Source organism: Chiloscyllium punctatum, chromosome 11 (genome assembly GCF_047496795.1).
Source record: "Chiloscyllium punctatum isolate Juve2018m chromosome 11, sChiPun1.3, whole genome shotgun sequence".
Taxonomy (NCBI): Eukaryota; Metazoa; Chordata; class Chondrichthyes; order Orectolobiformes; family Hemiscylliidae; genus Chiloscyllium; species Chiloscyllium punctatum.
The window spans coordinates 92,586,568-92,611,463 of NC_092749.1; the positions used below are offsets into that span (position 1 = coordinate 92,586,568).

At 39.0% G+C, this 24,896-nt stretch overlaps 1 protein-coding gene across 2 annotated transcripts in view; it reads left to right on the forward strand.

The window, feature by feature from the left end:
• LOC140483199 (son of sevenless homolog 1) overlaps window positions 1-24,896 on the forward strand; it is a 285,798-nt gene that overhangs the window by 176,933 nt on the left and 83,969 nt on the right. For both annotated transcript variants that reach the window (XM_072581258.1, XM_072581259.1), the window contains exons 5-8: window positions 1,521-1,721; window positions 2,792-2,935; window positions 16,838-16,948; window positions 17,047-17,145. In XM_072581258.1, the coding sequence (XP_072437359.1) occupies window positions 1,521-1,721; window positions 2,792-2,935; window positions 16,838-16,948; window positions 17,047-17,145 (555 nt within the window). The remainder of the gene's footprint in view (window positions 1-1,520; window positions 1,722-2,791; window positions 2,936-16,837; window positions 16,949-17,046; window positions 17,146-24,896) is intronic.

A 24,896-nucleotide genomic window follows, 5' to 3' on the forward strand; every position in this document is an offset into this window, starting at 1 on the left:
GTCTCGTGTGTTTGTGAACCACACAGAATTGATTCAGTCTCTGGTCCATGCAGAGTTAGCTGATCTGAATTAGGCTAATAGCAACAATTTAAGCTGAAAGCTCCTATTTCTCTGTCTCAATGCCAAACCTAAAGGTTCAGTGGGTTGATTCCGTAGTTGAGCGGGTTGACTTATGAGGAGAGACTGAGTAGACTGGGATTATATTCATTGGAATTTAGAAGAATGAAGGGGGATCTGAGAGAAACATAAACCTATGAAGGGAATAGATAAGATAAAAGTAGAGAGAATGTTTCCACTGGCAGGTGAAACCAGAACAAGGGGGCATAGCCTCAAAATTAGGGGGAGCAGATTTAGGATTTAGATTAGCTATGATCTTATTGAATGGCGGAGCAGGCTTGAGGGGCCAGATGGCCTACTCCTGCTCCTAGTTCTTATGTGTTCAGTACAAGTTACTGCCTTGAAACGCACTCCAAAACCGGAAGGTATCTTTCTTTCCAATACCACTCTCTTGTTCTTTCCTACATACTGGGAGATTTCATGAAATGGCCGTGATAACTTAGTTTGACGTCTTCCATGTTCAACCTTATAGTATTTTATTTACATTGAACTAACCCATTTAAATTTGAGATTTTAATATTTCCTGTCCCTCGTTAGCTTTAACACTAACCATGAGAACATTTAATGCAGATGTGTAGATTTTCACCCCACCTTTGGCCAAAGCTGAAACTATGTAATCATGGAATACCTATGCCCTCTAAGTATCCTAAAACTTGATGTTTTACATTTTTTTAAGTGTGAAGTTTCAAGTTGTCAATGCTTGGTCTGTGTGTCGGTCTTTCCCCATGGCTTTGCAACTTGATTCTATTCATTCCGTGCAATGCTTCCTAGATTTATGTGACTACTGTCTGTACTTGTAGCAAGTAAGTGTTGTGACTACTGGAGACTCATCTTAAGATTTTATTGTATCAGTTGCTATTGTGTGTCAGGCTAAGGATGATATATCAACATGGAGTCAGCTACAGAGTTTAAAATCAAGCTCCTCTATTGTCCTTGGGTTTTATTCATCTTCTGATACACTAAAAACCCTTTTTATGCCAGATTGGTGAAGGGATAATCCCAAGATTGAAGCAAATGGAACACCTGTGTAATGTCAGTGTCGGACCTGAATCTGGTCTCAAATAAACCTGTAATGTTAAATTGAAGGCAACATTTCATTTGGAAAATTCTTTAAAGTTATCCTGAGGTAAATCTGATAGATCATTCATGCTAATCGTTCTCTAGATGGTCCTGAAAAAAGAACTGATGCTGTTTATGCGTGGAAACCTTTCATGTAATCTAGGGAGAGCTGCAGGAGTGCAATTGTGCTCAACTTGGCTCAACTTCTTTTAATTGGAAATTCAGCAATGTGTTTACTTTTTCTGTGTGTCAGTGCCTGAAAAATTCAAACCTTTCTGCTGTGCATTGTCAATTTTCTCCAGTTGAGCAGAATAGAAAATGAAAACAACAACCATGTTTTCTAGGTACTAATGGATATGTTTCATCAAGATGAGGAAGATCTAGGTGTGATTGAAGAGGAACCCATTGCAACTGGCGAGCAAACGTATTATGATTTAGTGAAGATGTACATGTCTGAGATTCGGCAGTATCTAAGGGAATTGAATCTCATCATCAAAGTCTTCAGAGAACCTTTTGTGTCAGATGTTAAGCTGTTTTCTGCAAATGTAAGTTGAAACTTAATAAATACCTTTTTTCAAATGTGCACATTTTCATAAATTGACCTGCTTTTATAATTCAAATCCCAGCCTTTTCCTACCCTTAGCTGAATTACATTGGCTAAAATGTTGTGCAATCTGTTTCAAAGTTTTTTGTTTATGCCTTATAATAGCCACATGTTGAAGTGTACATGCTCTGTTCCTCTCCTTTTGTGTACCCTTATAATTGTGTGAGTTAGATCTGAAACTAATTTTGCCACTGGATCTGTCCATTTTCAATTTCGCACATCCTCGATAGATTTTCTTACATGATGTAGAGATATTTAATTTTGGCAAACTAGAAACTTCACTCGGTTCTCCAAGTAAGAGAATAGTTCACCATGTAAGGTTTTTTTAAAAATTGCCTGTGTGAATTATGTTGTTGTTGTTGTTTGACAACTGGACAAGAAAAAAGCCTGTTTATTTTTTAACGTTCTATTTTCCCAAGCGTGTCCTTAAGAAGTAGGGTTATAGTCTTAATTTTAGATGTTTAAATCTTTTCTATTAAAGTAGAGAAAATATGCTTTTTTATTCAGTAATATTATGGAATGTGAAAAGCTGCATGTGCAGTATTTAGCACTAGATGGCAACATGTTTCCAAATGTGATTTTTAATCCTGAAAATATTAAGATGATTTCCATTTTATTGGGATGCTATAGCAGAGCATCTAAAAATCTATTTCATTGAGTTGTAATACAAATATTTCAACATAGAACAGGTTAAATACATTCTGCTGATTTAAGATTATACCTTTAGCTTTATAAGTTGTCCACAAGATCTTTCCTTACAGAAGTGTCTCGTCAGGTGGCATGACTAAATTTTTCACTATTTAGAAGTAGGTTGATTCTGTGAAATAGCAAGTTATTTCCACTGGAAAAATTGTTCTGAATAATGATAAACCTTTGGTCAGATGCTGTTGCTCTTTGGTGCTTAAATCCTTTGATAATAAACATAACCATTGCCTGTACTTTTAGTTTGCACTTTTTTTTGGTGATCTTGAGAAACTTTAGTTTCAAGATTTAATTGTTGTCTTCTCACAGGATGTAGAAACCATATTTAGTCGTATTGTGGATATCCACGAGTTGACTGTGAAGTTATTGGGCCTAATTGAAGACACTGTGGAAATGACAGATGAAGGTAGCCCTCATCCACTAGTGGGAAGCTGTTTTGAAGACTTAGCTGAAGTGAGTTGTAAGACCACAAAAAAGTACTTATCTGAATTTTTTAATGCATTTTTTACTAATAATTGTTTGATTTTCCCATTTTATCATAAAATCACATTTACTGAAAAGTGCAGTTTCTAAGTTAAAAATTTGATTTTTAACTTCGTATCAAAAGGAAGGAAATACATCTTAATTGGACTGTGGTTGTGTTGTATCATTTTGGAGTTGGCTTAGAAATGCCCATCAAATGGCCTCATCCTGTTCCTTTATGTTCTGTGATATAAGGATACTTTTAACTCCTAAAATGGCAAACCACTTGTATTGGGGTTTTTCTGATTTGCCTAATATCAGCATTACACTTAAGATAGGTTTTGTGAAGTGTTGCCTCTAGATCAGACCTGGAAATATATATTTTGTATTCTTCAGTTCATTGGAAGGTGAATTGAGCACAAGTAAATTTCAAAACTGATTAATTTCCTGGTGTATAGTCATACAGCACAGGACAAGGCTATTTGGTCCATCATGCTTGGGATAGCCAATTGAATAGAACTCGTTAATTGTTTTAATTCAGCTGGTCTTTCACAGCACCTCTGAAAATATTTACAAAGCCCATCATAACTACTGATCCTTTCCCTTCTCTGGTTCCTGTCTGAGGCTGATCCAGACAGTTTGTTCTCTTGCCATCCCTTTGATCCTGAGATGGGCTTCTGACAAGGTTCTCCATTGTCATGACTGCCAGTTTTCACCGCTATAGCATCACTTATCTCTGACTCTGTCTTAGCCTATCATATTTTGAAATTTTGTGCTGTCTGCCATCTTTGAAACTGTACCTAGGTCCAGGATGTGAATAAATGTTTCCAATGTCCTAATACCAACAGCCAGTGTCTCTTCCCTTTACATTTGCAAAACATTTTTCATCACTACTTTATTTTCTATCCCATAGTCACTTTTGTATCATGTAGCCACTGCCCACTGACTTAGAGTTGCTGGGCTTATTGCTCTTCACTTTTTGAACAGGAATGTAGCATTTGTAGTCCCGTTGCACCACATCCTTACTCCTAATTTAGGTGCCTTGAGTAAGTAGCTCCACTGTTGGGGGCTATGCTGGAAGCTATCTTGTCCTTAAACTATAGAATTTGCTCTCTAAACCGTACTAGCTTTCAACAATTGCTTCTGTCCTCAAAGTTATTTAGTAAAGCCACCCACTTTGACAAAATGTTCAGCCACCTACCCTAATATGACATTAAATGGCTTGGTGTCAAATTATGCTTCCTATCACTCTTGTAAAACTCTTTGGAACATCATTATTTTAAGGGTGTGTATTAGTGTAAGTTATTGTTGCTTTAATGCAGATTCACCAGTTATAAATACCGCTGGCAACACTAGTGTTAAAGGATAACGGTCTCTCATCTTCAATAATTAAATAGATTATGACATTTTGGACAAGGAAATATCTGTGCTTCCAGTCTTTAGTGGTTGTGAAGTTTTTAGAGCTTTCCATTCACTTTGGAAATTCAGATCACTGTTACTGCTCAGCTCCGCAGGTGTGCGGTCATGTGTGACAAACAGGCAACTGCTGGACAAGAAACAAATAGGCCATCTAATAGAGTAGTTCTTTTAAATTGATGTGCACCACACATCATTCTTTAACAAGACTGAGTAATGCAACAAGCAGGCCATGCATCATAAATAGAAATCAAAGGTACCTTTGCCTCAGACCCCTGTCTAACAAGGAATACTTGTTTCCAGATGACATAAGAACAGAAGCAAAAGGAGCAGGAATAAGCCACCTGGCCCCTCAAGCCTGCTCCACCATTCAGTAAGATCATGGTTGATCTTTTTCATGGATTCAGCTCCACGTAAGAGTCCACTCATCATCATCCTTAATTCCTTGACCGTTGAATAATCTATCTATCTTTGCCTTTAAAAAATCTTATGAAATGGTCTCAACTGCTTCACTGGACAGGGAATTCCACAGATTCACAGACCTACTCAGTCTGACCTCAGAAGCCACATCCCTCAATTCTGGAATCATCTGAGTGAATCTTCTCTGTACCACCTCCAGTGCCAGTATATCCTTCCTCAAGTAAGGAGATGAAAACTGTATGCACCATTTTATTAAGCCACGAAATGCTCACAAATTGCAACTCAGCCACAGTTGAAGCAGATATATGTCAGAATTTAATGATTCAATCTTAAAATCTCTTTGAAGCAAGGTAGATTTAATAGCTGCGTAAGCATTTCTGTTCTTAGTTTGCCCTCAGAAATGGACGGATCCAGAAATGATGAACATGTTTTTGTTTCAAAAGGATTATTAATTTGTAGGTTTAACATCTCCTTGACTTTATTTGTTTGTTTTTTTGTTCAAACATTGGCTATCAGATAAAAATTGGGAGCGTACTGTGTGCAGTATATAGAGTATTATGTGACCAGTAGCACGTAGAATAGTAAGAAGTAACAGCATAGAAGGCCTGGTCGGCTATTCAGGAAGATCACAACTGTCTAAAGTATGGCCTTAATTTCACTTTCCTGTAGATCTCCCAAACCTTCAACTTCCTTGCAGATCAAAAATCAAGTTGAACTCAACTTGTGAATTTATTCAATAATCCAATCTCCACTGCTTTAGGATAGAAAAGATTAACAAACCCAGAGAGAAAAAAAATTATTCTTCTTTTCAGTCTTGAATGGAAACTCCAGTTTGAGAAAACTGAGGAATCCGAAGCATCTAGTCCACGCCAGTTGCGGGGAAACCAAGGGAAGCAACATTCCCACTGAGGAACAAGAAGGAAGTGCAGCAACAACAGAGGACAACCTAAACATCCTGCTTACATGACTGTTCCACTGCCACTTTGATTGGACAGCCCTTTCATTAGTGACCTTTCCTATCTCAGCCTGCAGTCACGTATCAATTTGTGAATGCTGTGGGTATTCAAGAATAAACTCAAGGGCTGGGGTTAGTATTGAGAATAGGACTGGTAAACTCTACACAGTTGCCTGAAGTGAGTGGATATTGCATTCATTGCGACTGCCATGAAAATACTTGCAATGTCTTTTAACTGCCTGACAGCTGGAAATTTGGACAAGTAGTTAGTGACTAACAGAAAATTGGTGTGTATATGGTGCATAAATCTGAGAGATTTTGAATCATGAGATTGACATGATCATATGAAAGTGTAGAGTTCTTTTAGGTAAAAAAAAAACAGAAATTGGTGGAAAAACTTAGCAGGCCTGGTGGCATCTATGGAGAGAAAACAGAGTATCTTTGCCCATTGTCAGTTTAAATTCGTCATCTCACGATAAGCATGAATGGTGTTAGGGTCACAGAATGATGTGTTTCCTTCTTTGGCTACTCCACCTTAGTCAAAATAAGCTTACTGTTTCTCCAGGAATGTGGACTATCACACTTCAGTACTTAGGGACAATGGTGATGGTAGCCCTTTGGTCCACCAATCTGGTGGGGACGAAATGATTGCTGTTGTTCTGACCCAGGTATCCTGCTATAAGGAAGCAATTTTACTGCCATCAGAGTTAAGGTGGTAGTGGAATGGCTGCCTGCTTTTCACGTTTATTGGCTCTTTTTGGCTGTATTGGCTAACTTATAAAACGTAATAGTTTAATACAACTAAAAGTACTTCTTTACAGAGTACATTATACATCCTTGGATGCTTAACTCTCCAACTCAAGTGCTGGGCAAGTTTCACACTCATCCAAATTCCCCATTCAGTTCCTGATTGAACTAATGGGCCACATGACTCCTCCCTCAGAGATCATCTTTAATGGGGTCAACTACTACAAGGTTGATCACCATGTCTGTCCTCATTCTAAGCAACAATTGACTGTCTTATACCAGCTCTCTGCTACTGCTGGCGCCCAAGCTTGTCAGTTTAGATTGGGAACTCAACAGTGGCATCAATCTGGCAATGCCCACAGCAAAACCAAAGCTATTTTGATTTGATTCTAATAAATAAGTGTGATATATTCAACAACTGTATAGACAGATGGCTACAAAAATATATGTAGTCAAGACCATATGAGCCCATCTGTTTCAGGATAGGCATTTTGTTTATGTCCAGAGCACTCAGTCAGATTCAACATCAAGCTAGTATTTATCTCTGGCCACTCTGTCCTACTGTTTGTCAGGAAGACCAGAAAATTGGCAGAAGAACATGGAAGTTGAATGTGCAAGTGTTGATGTCAGAAAATATTGGGGAACTGAAACTTGAATACAAATGGTGGAGAACTGTGCAACAAACAGATGAAGGTGAATACCAGAAAATAACCCTCAAAGGTGTTCTAAAGGCAAGAGAGAGAGAGACACCACACCAAAGGAATTGTCTCAACTCCGGAAACTGAATCAAAATTTGCTTTTGTAGTGGCTATTGGTCTAAGTTGGAAATGACCACCAATAGGGATAAGACAACAAGTCTCACTTTTTGACTTCAAAACCTCCCCATTCACCTCGAGGTCGTGAGGTGACTTTATTGAAACAGATAAGTGATTGTATCTCCTCTTCCAAAAGATATACATCTGTCTGATCAGCAGCTTGAAGGCAGTAGGTGGATTGATCTTGTTATTGACAGCCTGACATAATGACTGGATCTTATGGGGTTAAAAAGTTAAAAAAATCACACAACACCAAGTTATAGTCCAACAGATTTACTTGGAAGCACTAGCTTTCAGAGCGCTGCTCCTTCATCAGATGGTTATGGAGAATGAGATTGTAAGGCACAGAAGTTATAGCAAAAGTTTACAGTGTATTGTAACTGAAATTATATATTGAAAAAGACGCGGAGTGTTTGTTCAGTCTCTCGTCTTTTAGAATGACCATGTTGGTTTCAGTTCTTTGATATGTAAATCGCAAAAGCTTTTTGAAAAGTTACATTCTCAAGTGCACTTTAACAATTGGTGTCATGTCAGCCCAGATAAGATATTGAAGGTTTAACTCCCTGTGAGGCTGTCTGTGCCACAATGGTCAGACTGATTCTAATCTAAAAAACTGATCTACAGAATCTTACATGGATACGTGCAATTTTTAAGCAAAGTAAAATGTAATTCTGCAAGTATAAATTCACCCACAAACTTATATGTGTATGTGTGCATGTGGATTTGTGTGTGTGTGTGTCGGAGGTTGGGGGGGTGCGGTGGTGGTGGTGGTGGTGGTGTTATGAGTGTATGTAAGAGGGTGTGTTTTTTTGTGAGAGTGCGATTCTAAAGGGGTTTAGGTCTATGTGTGAGCGTCTGATGTGTGCGTGTGTGTATGTAGGAAAAGCAGGGGTTTTTAAATTAGTTCAGAAATTTTTAGTTTCAGTTTCAAGGAGATGTGACTGAAGTCAGATGCAAGTATTGCCTCCCTCTCTTAGAGAGGGATATTGTTTAGAAAGGTGAAGGGATAAGATAACTGTCAGTGAATGAGTTTACTTTGTGAAACTGTCTGACCAAAAGTGTTTCTTAGAACTCTGCAGGTTATTAAAAAAAAATCAAGGAAGTATAAGCCCTCACTTCTGTGAGGATTGAAGTAATAAGTCTTCCTAGCTCACCAGACCAGAACTGGAAAAATATCAATTAAGCCAAACTTACAGATTGGATAGAGAAGGAAACTTTTTTTGGATTCTAGACAGCTGTGAAGTGATGATGAAGTATATGGGATTTTGTTTTGTATGTTTTGAAATATTTCAAACTGTTCTGTCAATAACTTGTTTTGTTTTGTTTTAATTTTTATTTCTTATGTGTAATAAACTTCAATTACTGTTAAACCCAAATCTGTAACCTTTTTTTGTTTCTATTTCATGGAAGACCATCACATTTCTAAAAGTTCAAAATATGCTCTATCAAGTCAGATTTGCCAGGCGGCACGGTGGCTCAGTGGTTAGTATTACTGCCTCAGTGCCAGGGACCTTAGTTCGATTCCACTTGTATGGATTTTGCACAATCTCCCCTTGTCTGTGTGGCTTTCCTCTGGGTGCTCCAGCTTTCTCCCACAGACTAAGTTGTCCTTCGTGTCCAAGGGTGTGTGGGTTAGTTGAGTTAGCCATGGGAAATGCAAGGTTACAGGGATAGGGGAGGGTAGTCAGCCTGGGTGGGATGCTTTTCGGAGGGTTGGTGTGGACCTTTGGGGCAAATGGCCTGCTTCCACACTGGAGAGATTCTCTGATTTCACTCTGGGATCTGATTTGTCCAGTAGTAACATCAGCTTGGATCATAACACGGGACCTTGGCTTGTTAGCATGCTAACTCTTGAAGCAGTAACACAACATCCCATTCTCCTACATAGATTTTTATTCTTTGTGCATATAATAATGTAATCATTATTTAGTAGCAAAACTACTTGCATACAAAAAAGATTGTAAAATTTATTACTTTAATACTCTCAATAATGTATAGATCGTTTTATAGTCATTCCCGATCTCATCATATTATAAGCTTGACATTTGGGTATTCTCGACTTATCTGTTGGTCAGCTGCTGTTGATCTGTGATTTGATATCATTGTGGTCTTCCTAATCTTCATTACCTGAGTGTACCTTTGTGTTCTAAACAGTTGCAGTACTGTCCTGTTCCCTGAGCTGGCTTCTGTCCCTCTGTTACACTTTCCAGTGTTGTGCCTTCAGAGAATTTAGGTTGATAACCCAGCTTGGAAACCTTTGCGAGTAACCATATAACCTGTAAAAGATACATATGAATTAGGTCATTCAGCATCTGCATGCTAGTCAAGCACCATGATCATCCTATCCTATTTTGGGGAGAAGTCCTGTATTGCTGAGAATTTGGACAGCTGATAGCTTGGCAGTGCTGTCCCACCCTGTCTTTGTGCCTGACCTCTCCTGACCACAATAAGCCGGCGGTGTAGCTCTTGGGTTTCACACAACAATAAGTACTTTAATAATGTGAGCTGTTAGTTTGGTGAGATTGTTTTATTTGGGATAATGTGGTGTGGCTGGTGCATGGCTGATGTTCCATTTGGAATATATGTCACTAAAACGTCTGGTCTGCATTTGCATTGTGGTTTATTGTTAGATATGCTCATCTTATTTGTACTGAAGTGACTGGATGTTGCATTCATTGTGTCTGCCTTGGAAGTACTTCAGATGTCTTTCAAATGTCTGACAGCTGGAAATTTGGAAAAGTAGTTCGTGATGAACAGAAGGTTGGTGTGTGTATGCTGCATAAATCTGAGATTTTGTACTACTAAACTGACATAATTGCTTAAGGATTTGCAGTTCTTTGTTTTTTAAAAAAAAGCAGAGATTGGTGGAAAAACTTAGCAGGTCAGGTGGTATCTATGCAGAGAAAACAGTGTCTGTGCCCATTGTCATTAATGTGGCTGTGACATTATTTCTTGGGGAAGAGCTTTAAGTACAAGCACTTGTTTGTCTATAAATGTTATGCCTTTTGAGATATCTAGTTCATCTGTATTCAAAAGCCACCTGAAAGTGTCTGATATCTCTTTAGTTGTGTCAGGCCATCCTTCTGTGATAACTTTCCATAGTGCCTTCACTTGTGGGTCGTTATTTCCTACTGAAGTTAATTGCATTTGTGCTGACCATAATTAATCAAACCAACTTTAGGTGCATCGACCACCTTGAGGTCCATTCTCTTTACTTGTCAGATTTGGTAATGTGATCAGTGTCAGAGGGAAGTATTCCAGTATCAAGTTTGTAGCAGTACATTGGAAGTCACTCCTTTTTGCTCTTACTCGAAGTGGTTACACTCTGCGTAATGCAATTGTTACAGGTTTGTGCTAAATCATTTTCAGTGGTTTGTGGTAAGTTTCTGCAGAGAACTATTACAAACCAGGTAGAATATATGGAAGTTTGTTATGCTAGAACAACTACTTCATGCTTCATTTTCATGCCCCATCGGGGTGGCATGGTGGCTCAGTGGCTAGCACTGCTGCCCCTCAACACCAGGGGCCCAGGTTCAATTCCAGCCTTGGGCAACTGTCTGTGTGGAGTTTGCACATTCTCCCCGTGTCTGCGTGGGTTTTCTCCGGTTTCGTCCCACAGTCCAAAAATGTGCATGTCAGGTTAATTGGCCATTCGACATTGCCCATCGTGTTAGGTGCTATTAGTCAGAGGGAAATGGGTCTGGGTGGGTTACTTTTCAGAGGGTCGGTGTGGACTTGTTGGCCGAAGGGCCTGTTTCCATTCTGTAGGGAATCTAATCTAATCTAATTGGATTGTGAGAAAGCAGTGATGCTGGAGATCACAGTTGAGAGTGTGGTGCTGGAAAAGCACAACAGTCAGGCATCATACGAGGAGAAGGAGAATCAGCGTTTTGAGCATGAGCCATTCATCTGTGCTTGCCTTTTAGATTTGGATTGGTTTTCCATTTTCTATGATGCATGGTCCTTGACCTTTGAGATGCATTGGCTTCCAGGATTGAATTTTTTTCTTTGGGTCATAGCCCTGTGGAACACACAATATTGCTACCAGTGTTCATTTGAGTGATTTGAACAGGTGTTGATGCTCTTCCTGCCATGCATAAGAATGTTTTTGTTGAGGAGCTCTTAATAATGATGCTTTCTACGTTTGCTTTGTATGGTGCTAGGAATTTAAAAGTTTGAGATTTCTTTGCAGCTCATTTCTGACCTTGTCTGGGTTGAGACAGATCCCATAATCTGTTTAAATAGAGCCAGAAAAGTTGATCTGACTTGCATTCATCTAGCACTACTTCTGGTTGAGTTCTCCTTGATGAGCTGGCACCATCAGTGAGTGTAGATTTTGGTTGTACTCTCCTTTTGGTTTTGTCCATCACTGCAGTATCATCAGAAATGCAAACACATCCAGGAATACTTTGCATAATACTAAGCTGCTGGACAACAGACCAAAAAGTGGGGGTGTCTGGAAGTGATAGCTTCGAAATGGTGTTCTGGCAGTAGTGATTAGATGACTTTGTTAAATGAACTGTCTAATATGTATGTTTGGCATCCAGTTGAGAAAAAAATTTGCCACCTTGAGGGATTTCTTTCGAGAAAGGTTTGGATGTCTTGAGTCAAAACATACCCTGATTGTGCTAAAGAAAGATAGCACAGAGAGTAAATCCTTTGATTCCATGAGCTCACGGCTTGCAATTTCTCCTACCTGCGCTTAAAAAAAAAAGCAACAACAAAATTCATCATCCACTCGCTAAAGTCATGTATCAGCGATTTTTAAACAATTTTTTAATGAGCTCCACATTTGTGAATTCCATCATTCACTGGGGTTCTCAGGCATGGAACCCTTGAGCTTAGAGGAATGATTGTAAAAGCACACAAACTGGTGCTGCTATGATGTAATCAACAGATTAAATCATTAGGATCCAGTTATCCCGCTTGCTGGTAAGCTTCTCCTGTAGGTGAACACTGCACTTTTTTTTATTCACTCATAAGATGTGGGCATTGTTGGCTGGCCAGCATTTATTGTGTGTTCTTGAGTTGCTCTTAAGAAGGTGGTGAGCTGCCATCTTCAACCACTGCAGTTCATGCATTTTTGGTGGACCCACAGTGCTGTTAGAGAGGTAATTCAAGAGTTTTGACCCAGCAGCTCTTTAGAACATAGAACAATACAGCACAGAACAGGCCCTTCGGCCCACGATGTTGTGCCGAACTTCTATCCTAGATTAAGCACCCATCCATGTACCTATCCAAATGCCGCTTAAAGGTCGCCAATGAATCTGACTCTACCACTCCCTCGGGCAGCGCATTCTATGCCCCCACCACTCTCTGGGTAAAGAACCCACCCCTGACATCTCCCCTATACCTTCCACCCTTCACCTTAAATTTATGTCCCCTTGTAACACTCTGTTGTACCCGGGGAAAAAGTTTCTGACTGTCTACTCTATCTATTCCGCTGATCATCTTATAAACCTCTATCAAGTCACCCCTCATCCTTCGCCGTTCCAACGAGAAAAGGCCGAGAACTCTCAACCTATCCTCGTACGACCTACTCTCCATTCCAGGCAACATCCTGGTAAATCTTCTCTGCACCCTCTCCAAAGCTTCCACATCTTTCCTAAAGTGAGGCGACCAGAACTGCACACAGTACTCCAAATGTGGCCTAACCAAAGTCCTGTACAGCTGCAACATCACCTCACGACTCTTGAATTCAATCCCTCTGCTAATGAACGATAATACTCCATAGGCCTTCTTACAAACTCTATCCACCTGAGTGGCAACCTTCAAAGATCTATGTACATAGACCCCAAGATCCCTCTGTTCCTCCACCTGACCAAGAACCCTACCATTAACCCTGTATTCCGCATTCTTATTTGTTCTTCCAAAATGGACACTTGGCAGGGTTGAACTCCATCTGCCACTCCTCAGCCCAGCTCTGCATCATATCTAAGTCCCTCTGCAGCCGGCAACAGCCCTCCTCACTGTCCACAACTCCACCTATCTTCGTATCATCTGCAAATTTACTGACCCACCCTTCGACTCCCTCATCTAAGTCATTAATAAAAATTACAAACAGCAGAGGACCCAGAACTGATCCCTGCGGAACTCCACTTGTAACTGGACTCCATGCTGAATATTTACCATCTACCACCACTCTCTGACTTCGACCGGTTAGCCAGTTTTCTATCCAATTGGCCAAATTTCCCTCTATCCCATGCCTCCTGACTTTCCGCATAAGCCTACCATGGGGAACCTTATCAAATGCCTTACTAAAATCCATGTGCACTACATCCACTGCTCTACCCTCATCCACATGCTTGGTCACCTCCTCGAAGAATTCAATAAGAATTCTTTAAAGAACAATGATAAATTTCCACAAGAGGATGAGGAGTGACTTGCAAAGGCACTTGTTAACTTTGTAGAATGATTGACAAAATTGTTTTCCCTGAGATGCAAGACATCTTCACATTTGAAGTTTCTATCGTGTTGAATTTGTCTAGGTACAATTGCTGCAAGTCCGGAATCAGTTCAACGTGCCGTTATTATCTTAATATTTTTGTGGATGCTGACAGTATTGAATTCCATGCGTGCATGCTGATAGCCGCTTGCCCTCTAATTTCCTTTCTGACTGTACAGGCCTCTGAGGTCCAAGCACTGCAGTGATTTCGAGAACTGGAAGTCAAAGCTGCAATCAGTGTACCGACACAGATCACTGTGCATAACCATAGAGCAACTGCATGCGCAAGTAACTTAGAGGATACTATATGCTTTATTTTGTGCTCTCCCTCCTGTCCTGCCACTATTCACTGATCTGTGCATATATGCATCCAGGTCTCTTTGCTTCTGATCTGCACCTCTAGATTTGTACCCTTTTTTGAAAATTATCTTTTAATGTTCTTACCAAAACGAATCACCTCTCTGCCTTGAAACACATCTGCCCAATCCACCTACTTGGGTATGTCCTTCTGGAGGTCTACATCATCTTCCTCACAGTTTATAATTCCTGAGTTTTGTGTTGTCTGCAAACTTTGGAATTGCCTTTTGCACACAGATGATCTACATTATTAATATATATGAGGAAAAACAAGAGTCTTGAGATCAGTCCCTGGGGAGCTCCATTACAAACCTTTCTCCAGCCTGAAAAACACTGATTGACCATTCCTTCTGTATTTCTTATCACTCGGCCAATTTTGTATCCATGTTGCTACTGACCATTTTATTCCATAACCAGTAACATTTCTCAAGTTTTTTTGTGCAGTACTGTATCAAATGCGTTCTGAAAGTCCCATGTACATCACATATAAACTTTACCCTAATCAAGCCTTTTGTGTTGCCTGATCCAATAACTCTACCAAATTAGTTAAACACGAGTTCCCTTTTAGGATCCTATTTGATGTTATTGCCAAGTCTCCTCTGGAGTTGGTGATCTACCCTGGTCAAACGTGTACCTTGTTATCAGGAAGGTCATAACCATGAATAGCTTGAGGCTGTATGCAGGACAGGGGGTAGTCACTTGCCTTATCAACTTGTACCAAGAGAATGCTTTTGAAACAAAATCTCACAATATGGACTCACTGTTCAAAATGTTTTGAGAAGCGAATTCACAAATAGATTAAACTGCCCAAGCAAATATAGTAACACAATTCCAATCACTGGGTCAGAATTGGAAAACTTTCTCATCAAATCTGGAGTCGAGTAAATCTGTCTTGTTTATGTGCTGCATCAAGTCTTTTGCCAAGTCCATCTGAAAGAATGCAGCCATGAGGGGGTAACAGTCTTGGGCAGTGGAGACACTCAGGCCAAAGCTTCCTGTACAGTCTGTCCTGAGAAATGTAATAGTTTCGTTCCTGTATGATCCCACATTATAAGAAAATCATGTAATAGCAGCACCATTTAAACCAATGGGACCGGAATTGCATTGTAACCAATGCAGGTAAGGAAAGTTGACATTCTACAAATAATGGTTTAAGTTCTTCAATCGAGTTACAGCCAATTTGCGTTGAAGAAACATGCGTTATAGCAGAACTGACTGCATTCATCAGATGTCTGTCATGAACCAAGTTTATGGACTGATCAGCGTTTGCAACCCTTACGACATTCCCTTGGCAACCCAATTAAATTATGACAGGAGCAAGGCCATGTTCTTTGGGAACTTGTTTGGCTGATCTGCTCTTCATCATTGAGTTAGATCACATGAAGGTACTGGTTTGATCGGAAGAACCAGCATGCACCAGAAACTGGAAGGAGCATATTACCAAGTAATAAACAAGTTGGGAAGTGAAATAATATGTTAAGAACCTGATCATTGGTTGTAAAGTGCTTTCGGTGTTAACGTATGTTGTCGGTCCGTCACATGCTCCTCTTCTGCACATTGTGTCACTAAGTCATTCTGCACTAAGTCAATCAAAAGTGGATTGTGTCCACATGAATATGATGTTTCAATCTCGAGATCAAGGCAAGGGAGTTAGAAACCAAACACCTATGCTCATTCTGATGATCACCTTTGTGTGTAATTCCATCAAACTGTGCCAAGATCTTTGGAGGACAAGTGTCAGCTTTATTTCACATCTTAGTCTCTGAAATCCTCTTTGCCATAGTCGTTTGTTTTCAATTGCAACTCTTGCTCACTGGTCTGAAATTTAGAACAGGAGATGTTTTTTTTTCCTATTGGAAGGCCATTCAAGTGTTCATTAAGTACTCTTAACCAAATTCCAAAGGCACAATTGTAATCTGACATGACACTTGAAATTTAGCTTGGTCCAAAACTGCTCTGGATAAAACTTTTGCTCTGACGTTCCCTGGAACTATCTTGTTCAATCCCGCCATTCTTCTCAAATATTCACTTTATCCTTAATCTCCTGTGGATTGTATTATAATTCTTAATCTTGTTTACAATTTCTCCATTATTGTACTTCTCCTATCTCCAACCGTGTCAGTCCTTTATTTCAGTTTATATTCATGGTGTTCAGAATCTGATTGTTATTTCCTCTTTGTTACCGTAAATGCCAGACTTTGAGCCATCATCTTGCTTTACTGTGGAATTTTCTTGCTATCTTCTCTCTCTTTCTATAACTTGACACTTTAAAAATCTTTTTTGACTATTTCCTCACCTCCTGACTGTTTGACTCTTCTAGTGTCCTTTGGTCTGTTGACATTTTATAATATTTAGTGTGTTATTAAACTTGTGTTATCATTTGGAAGCAAATGTTTGAAAATTTTACATTTTTAATTGCGCTGGGACTTGTTTTAAAATAACATAGGAAATTAAGGTGGTTGATTCTGTGCAGTTGTCTTTGAATTCTTGAGCTGTTTCAAATGCGTTCATCTAAATAAACTGAAGATAGACTACATTCATTCATGAATTGTTTGCTTCTGAATTAATCATCATCTCAAAGCTGCTCTTAGCTTGACTGATATCATCTGTTTGCAGATGTATTGCTTTGCCCAGAAATTGAATGCTTACTCTTCTTACTATAAATTTTACATGATCAGTGCAAAAATTCAAGTTAATTTCCAGATATATTGACAGGTACCTATGTCTGCTTTTTTCAGGAGTTAGCATTTGACCCATATGAGAACTATGCACAGGACATACTGCGGCCTGGCTTTCATGATCATTTTCTCAGCCTTTTATCAAAGCCAGGTGCTGCATTCTACTTGCAGGTGAGCATTTCGACAACTTAAATTCTGCTGCTTAGAAAGCAATTACAAATGTAATCTAGATTTTACATAACAAATTGATGGATTTAATTTCATTTCAGTCAATTGGTGAAGGTTTCAAGGAAGCTGTGCAATATGTTCTTCCTAGACTGTTACTGGCACCTGTTTACCATTGCCTGCACTATTTTGAACTTCTAAAGGTATGAATAGGAGCTATTGAATTTAGTTAAAATTTATCTTAATTGAAGAAAATGATCCACAACATACATATATATATATTATATATATATTACAATACTGTTGTGACAGACACATCATGAAATAACAAATGTAATTATTTACCAAAAAATTAATTACTCGTGTCTCAACTCTGGAGAACTGTTGCAAAACCATACAATAGACTAACAGCTTTCCATTCTACCACTGTAAGAAAAATAAAATGATAAAATATATGCGACAATTGGAGGGCCTTTATGGCACAGTGCTAATGTCCCTATCTCTGTGCTAGAAGACTCAGGTTCGAGTCTAACTACTCTCAAGGTATATTATAATAACTCTGAAAAAGTTAATTTGAAAATATCTGTGCTATAATTGATGCACTTGTTACAATTCCTCACCAGGAAGCTGTCTAAGTGGTCAGAAATTTGCTCAAAACTCTAAACGTATCATGATGTTGATCTTCCAGAATGTAATGTGGACCGCCTTTGCAGAATTTAGTATTACATGGTAAAGAAAACTCCAGAACAGGTACATGCTGGAACAGAGTTCTTTGGGACATCATTACTCACGTCGTTTGACTAGTTCGAGAACCTGGCATTATTTGCTCAGAACCTTACTTTACTTTGAAATTCAACTATGTGGCACTTCATCAAGATTTCTGAAATTTGATGTGAATTTTCTACATCCACAATAACCTGACATACTTGAAAGTAACTCTTAGGTTTGTTAAGCCTGGTCTTCCTTCCGAAGATCCGTGTTTCTTACTTATAAATTATTTTCGTAAAGTCTAGTAATTTCATAATTAACTAAAGATTCCAATATGGATGTTAAATTGCCTTAATTAGCTTTTGTTTTGAAAATAGGCATTCTGTTAGCTTCTCGTCAGATATTCAATGCATACCCACACTCAATTTCCCCAGACTTTTCTTTGTATTTTCCCATTCTCCTCAGGGGTCCAGTGGTCTCAACACGTCCTAATTTTTTGCTTGATTTACTATGTGTAATATTCTGTATTTAATTATGTATCTAATTTATTTTAACTGGAGATATACCTTTGCTTCAGTATTCTCCTTTCTTAAAGTTGTTATGAAATACTTGCATCCCATCAATTTCTAATAACTTACTTCTCCCTGAAAATCTCGGTTTCTACCACTCCTTGTTGAAGTCACTCCTTAAAATCAACCTCTTTGACCAAGCTTTTGATTGCTAGTCATAGAGTCACACAGCATGAAAACAGACCCTTCATTCTAAATTATCCAAGTGACCATCCCATTTCAGTGCTCTGACCAGTGGAGGCAAGCATGCAAAATGCTGCCTTCACCTTCCTGTCTACCTGTGATGGCACTTTCAAGGAACCATGTACCTGAAACCCCAAGTTTTGGTGAATTTACACAGTTCAGACTGCTGCTTCACCACAAATCACTGAAGAGAGAGTGATTGTTTGTGGATGTGGTGCCATTCAGCAGGTTGATTTATTTCTGATGATGTCAAGCTTCTTGAGTGTTATTGAAGCTGCACTCATCCAGAAAGGTGGGGAGTATTCTATTACACTCCTGATTTGTGCCTTACAGATGGTCAACAGGCTTTGGGGAGTCCAAAACTGAGTTACGCACTGCAATATTCCTAGCCAGTGATCTGTTCTTGTAGCTACTGTATTTATATGACAAGTCCAGTTGAGATTTAGGGCCAATGCTAACCCTAAGGATGCTGATAGTGGGGGATTTAGTGATGGTAACATCATTGAATGTCAAAGGGTAATGGTTAGAGTAGGTTGAAGTAATACCTGCCACATAGGAAGATGATTGTGGTTGCTGTGATCAGTCATCTCAGCTGCAGGACTACAGGAGTTCTTCAGGGTAGTGTCCCAGGTCCAATCATCTTCAGCTATTATATTAATGGCTTTTCCTCTGTCATTATGTCAGAAGTGGAAATGTTTGCAACTCCTCAGGTACTTGTTCTAAAACAACTAGACCTGGACAATATCCATGCTTTGGCTGACAAGTGACAATTAAAATTTGCACCCCAGAAATGCCAGGCAATGACCATCTCCAGTAAGAACCAATCTGTTATGCCATTGTGGCTTGGTATCAGATTTTGTCTTAATCCTATGAAGCAATTTGATGCATTTCTACTGACCTAAAGATATGTTTCTCCTCTGTTAAATCATTGTCCAAACCAGGAAGGAAGCTTATCTGATATTTTTCACTTGTGTTTTCACTGTTTATTTCTTCACTTTAAATACTTTATATGTACATTCCTTCTTTTCTTTTACATTTGGTAACTTGGCCATTTATCCCTTTTTATCTTTCTGCGTTCACAGGATAATGCAGCAGTCCTTCTATTTTCATTGGTGTCTAAACTCTATATATAAAGTATTCATTTTTAGTTTTTTTTATAGTGCTATTGTCATTTTTAAAACACCTTATTGTTAGCCAACTATCCTGCATTCCAATTTTTCTTCCCATTTGACCTCAGTACATTTCTCCATCTATTTCCGAAATCTGCCAACTTCTAATCAGGTGTCATTATAATTTTGTGTTGAGATTTTCCTCAATCTCATGTTATTAGGGCACTACCCCTAAAATGCTCACTCACATTCAAGGTACGATTGCGTCTATTTTATTACATGACAATATTTAGTAATTCTCTCTTTTTATGTCTATGAAAATAGGATCCTGTAGATAACTAAGCCTTATCAACTGACAGTGGGTAAATCCAGTGACTATTCAAACATACACCATTCTATTAATGTAAATAGTTTTACATTAAAGCTTCAGTAAGTGTGGCGATGGACCAACTTTTGAAAAAAGTGATAGAACCATGAAAAAGATGAGGGAGCATGTCTGTCCAAGAGTTCTTTACAAGATTTCTCATCAGGACCACTCAATCTGCTTTTTCCCCCCACAGTCTTCTCTGTTTCCAGTCAGCAATTGTGTTGGTTGCCAATCTAAATACTTCATAATTTTGAATACCATTTAAATTTCTCCTTGCTCATCTCTCAACCTAGTCTCTCATCAAGCAATCCAGTTTCTTCAGCCCTGATACAATTACCATAAATTTTCTTTGCATCCTTTCCAAAAGTGTTCCCCTGATCAAATTCACTAAAGATGATTTTGATATTCTGATTGTCAAAAAATAAAACAGGAATTTATGGCTAGATTCTGAATTTGACCAGAACAGAATTAAGCCATTTGCCATTTGGCACTTTCATTCGTCAATGATTCAACTTGGGTGGCACGGTGGCACAGTGGTTAGCACTGCTGCCTCACAGCGCCAGAGACCCAGGTTCAATTCCCGCCTCAGGCGACTGACTGTGTGGAGTTTACACGTTCTCCCCGTGTCTGCGTGGGTTTCCTCTGGGTGCTCCGGTTTCCTCCCACAGTCCAAAGATGTGCAGGTCAGGTGAATTGGCCATGCTAAATTGCCCGTAGTGTTAGGTAAGGGGTAAATGTAGGGGTATGGGTGGGTTGCACTTCAGCGGGGCTGTGTAGACTTGTTGGGCCGAAGGGCCTGTTTCCACACTGTATGTAATCTAATCTGAACTCCACATCAACACGTTTTCCCCATATCCCTCCTTAGCTATTGTTAACAAATACAGTCAGTTCTTCTATAACACAATGTTTGCATTCTTGTGCAACCCTGCATTATAGAAGTAGTGCTTACAGTGTTGGCAATGTAATCGTGTTACAGGCAACTCACATTTTAAAAGTTCGCTCTTTAGAAACCGCTTCCCCAATTCATCAATCACGTTACAGCGAAGTTGTGTTGACAAAACGCACTTTATAGCAGAATGACCTGTATATCAATTTGAGATTTATCATTAAAACATTGTCTTGCATCAATTACCATTTGCAGAGGAAATAAATACCAATGCCTATGGTAAGGGGAACATAAAGCTTTAGAACCCAATGAAGCAAAGTGTCAAATGGGGTACATCCTAAGATATTGAACGATGTAGCTTCTGAGATAATGGATGTGCTGGTAGTAATTTTCCAAGAATCTTTGGATGTTGGAAAAGTTGCAGAGGTTTAGAAAACTGCCAATATAACATCCTTATTCAAAAAAGGAAGGAAACAAAAAAACCATTATCTGTGGGCCATTGAACTTAGTGTCTTTTACTGGAAAAATATTAGCAGCTTAAAGGATACTATAGCAGAGCATTTAAAAATGCATAACTTTATCAAGCAAATCAGGATGGTTTCATGATGGGGATTTCATGCAAATTTTACCTAACAAGTTTTAGTGTTCTTTAGAGGATGTAACAAGCAAGATATATCAGGGGAGCCAGTGGCTATGATGTTTGGATTTTCAAAAGGTGTTTGATAAGGTACCACACATTGGGCTACTGAATAAAGTAAGAGCTCGTGGTGTTGAGGTCATATGAGTATAGATACAGTATTAGTTAACTAATAACCAAGTTGGAATAGGGATTATTTTCAGGATGGCAGCCTGTTAACTAGTAGACTGCCACAAGGATCCATGCTAAGGCCACAACTATTTACAATATATATAATTAATGATTTGCATGCGGAAAATGAATGTACTACAGCCAAGATTGCAGATGACACAAAATTAGATAGCGAGGCAACTACTGAGGATGGCAGAGTCTACAAAGGGGTTTAGACAGGTTATGTGAGTAGTTAAAAACTTGTCAGATGGAATATAAAGTGGAAAAATGTGAGGATCTGCATTTAACCTGGAAGAATAGGGGAGCCACATATTATTTAAATGGAGAAAGACTGGAAAATTGCTGTGTTGTGTAACGATAGTCCTAGAGATGTACAGCATGGAAACAGACCCTTCGGTCCAACTTGTCAGATATCCTAAATCAATCTAGTCACATTTGCCAGTGTTTGGCCCCATATCCCTCTACACCCTTCCTATTCATATAGCCATCCAGTTGTCTTTTAAATGTTGTGATTGCACCAGCTACCTCCACTTCCTCTGGCAGTCCACTCCATAACTACACCACCTTTTGTGTGAGAAAATTGCCCTTAGGTCTCTTTCAAATCTTTCCCCTCTCACCTTAAACCTATGCTGTCTAGTTTTGGACTCCCTCGCCCTGGGGAAAAAGACCTTGACAATTCACCCTCTCTATGCCCGTCATGATTTTAACAATTTCCATAAGGTTACCCCTCAACCTCTGACACTCCAGGGAAAATAGCCCCAGCCTATTCAGTCTCTCCTTCTAGCTCAACCCCCACCTCACAACATCTTTGTGAGTCTTTTCTGAATCCATTCAAGTTTGACAACATCCTTCCTATAGCAGGCAGACCAGAATTGAACACAGTATTTCAAAAGTGGTCTCAGCAATGTCCCGTTCAACTGCAACATGACCACCCAACTCCTTGACTCAACATACTGACCAATAAAGGCAGCGTATCAAGTGCTGCCTTCACTGTCCTGTCTATCTGCGACTCCACTTTCAAGGAACTATAAACGTGCACTCCAAGGTCTCTTTATTCAGCAACATTCCCCAAGACCTTGCCATTCAGTGTATAAGTCCTGTCCTGACTTGTCCTACCAAAATGTAGTGTCGCAAGTTCATCTAAATTAAAAGCCATCTGCCAGTCCTCAGTTCATCTGATCAAGATCCGTTGAACTCTGAGATAATCTGAGTCCATTACATCACTGATTTTGGTGTTATTTGCAAATTTAGTGACCATTACTTCTAAACTCACATTCAAAGCATTAATATAAATGTTGAAAATCAGTGGATCCAGCACTGATCCATGTGATATACCACTGGGCACAGCCCTCCGGTCAGAAAAACAGTCCTCCACCAGCACCATCCTCTGTTTCCTACCTTTTTGAGAGACTTATGCAAATATCATGAAAAGCTAGCATTCAAGTTCAGCGGGTAATTGGGCAGGCAAATGAAATGTTAGTTGTAATTTCAAGTGAATGTGAAAATAAGGACATCTTGTTAAAACAAAACCATACACTAATTAGACCACACCTAGAATACTGTGAAGGGGTTTTGGTTCCCTTACCAAAGGAAAAAAAACTGGCATTGGAGGCAGTCCAGAGAAGACAGACTCGGTTGATTTTGGCTATGGAGGAGCTGTTTTATGAGGAGAGGTTGAGTAGGCTAGGCCTGAATTCATTGGAGTTTAAAAGAATGAGAGGCAATCTTTTTAAAACATTTCAGATTCTTTGGAGGCTTAACACAGTAAAGGCTGCGATGTGGTTTCCCCTTGTGAGAGAGTCGAGACATGATGGGCCTAATCTCATGGTAAGAGGTCACCCAGTTTGAATAAAGATCGGAGGAATTTCCACCTTTGGATGGTGTGCAGTGAAGCTGTGAAATTTGTTACTGCAGAGGGCAGTCAAGGTTGGATTGTTAAACAAGGTGAAGGCTGTGATATACTTTATAATCAGTAAATGAATCAAAGGTTATGTGAAAAAGGCAGATCTGGCAGAGTTGATCCGATCAGCCACAATCTCAATGAATGGGAGAGCATACTCGGTGGTCTGAATGCCCTACTTCAGCTCTTACATCTTATTGTCTTGTGGTTTTCATGTGTAAAAGTATTTACTAATTTCTCTCCAAAAAGGCCCAACTCTGATGTTCAGGTAATCTAAGTTCTAAACTCTTCAACCAGCAGAAGTAGCTTCTACCAACACAGTTCCTGAATGTCTTAGCCCTCAATCAAATCATGTTTTGAATTTTGAAATTCCAGGGAATACAATCTTGGTTTGTCTAATCTGCCCATGTAATTTGACCATTGGAAGCCATAACATTATGATACACTTCTTCAAAGCTTATGTATTCCTTCTGAAGCTGTGGTATCCAGAAGTTATCCCAGTACAATAGATGGGGTCTAAGCAGAAGTGTGTGTTGCTGTGGAATAACTGAAACCTCTGCATTCTAAACTTCTGAAGATAAAGCCCCATATTTAGTTAGCATACATATTTTGTCTTGTCTCAGTTATTTACTCCCTTCCCTGCAGGATTTTAGCCCTTTGAGTGTATTAGTGCTGTATTAATACAGATTTTGTCGTTCAAAAGGTTATGTTTTATATATCCATACCTGAGGTTGGAGATAGTTTTGCAGTTCAGATGGGAGTTTTCTGTGTTCTCAAAGGTAATTTCCTTTGAGACATTTGGTTTATAATTAATTTTTCGATTTTATTGGCTAAGATGAATGTTGTGAATCCCAGAACACACTTTAAATAATAGGGAGTGCTGCCAGTGTCCTGATCAATTTTTTTTCAAGTACCTGGTCATTTTTAAAATTCCTGTTTGAGATTGCACTGCTGTAGAATGTCTGCTGTATTTGAGTGCACTACTACAAATTGCAACAATACTTCATTTTTGAAATACTTTCAATATGTTTAAGTGTAATGCATGCTTGAATTTATATAATTAATTGCATATACAGTATATTTTTACATGTTTGTACATTAGGAAAGTGTTGAAAGATGAAAATATTATAATGTACAACATAGCAGTTGTTTATGTAAGGTTTCAGTTCCTGAGGTGTACAGCATCTTCTGTTTGGAGCTGATTTAGTAAGAGTCATTGCTTATAACACATTGTAAGTTGGTGGACTTGTAAGTTCAATCTCTTGTTTGTTATTTACTGCTAATGAAGATATTATAATTTAGACAATAAAACTTGAGGAAATCTGTGTTATATACGCACTCATCACGGCTGTCTCTTTGGTAAGAATTTCACAGAGAAACGTTGTGAAACAAAAACTTTAAAAGCATCTCTTTGGAAGATGATC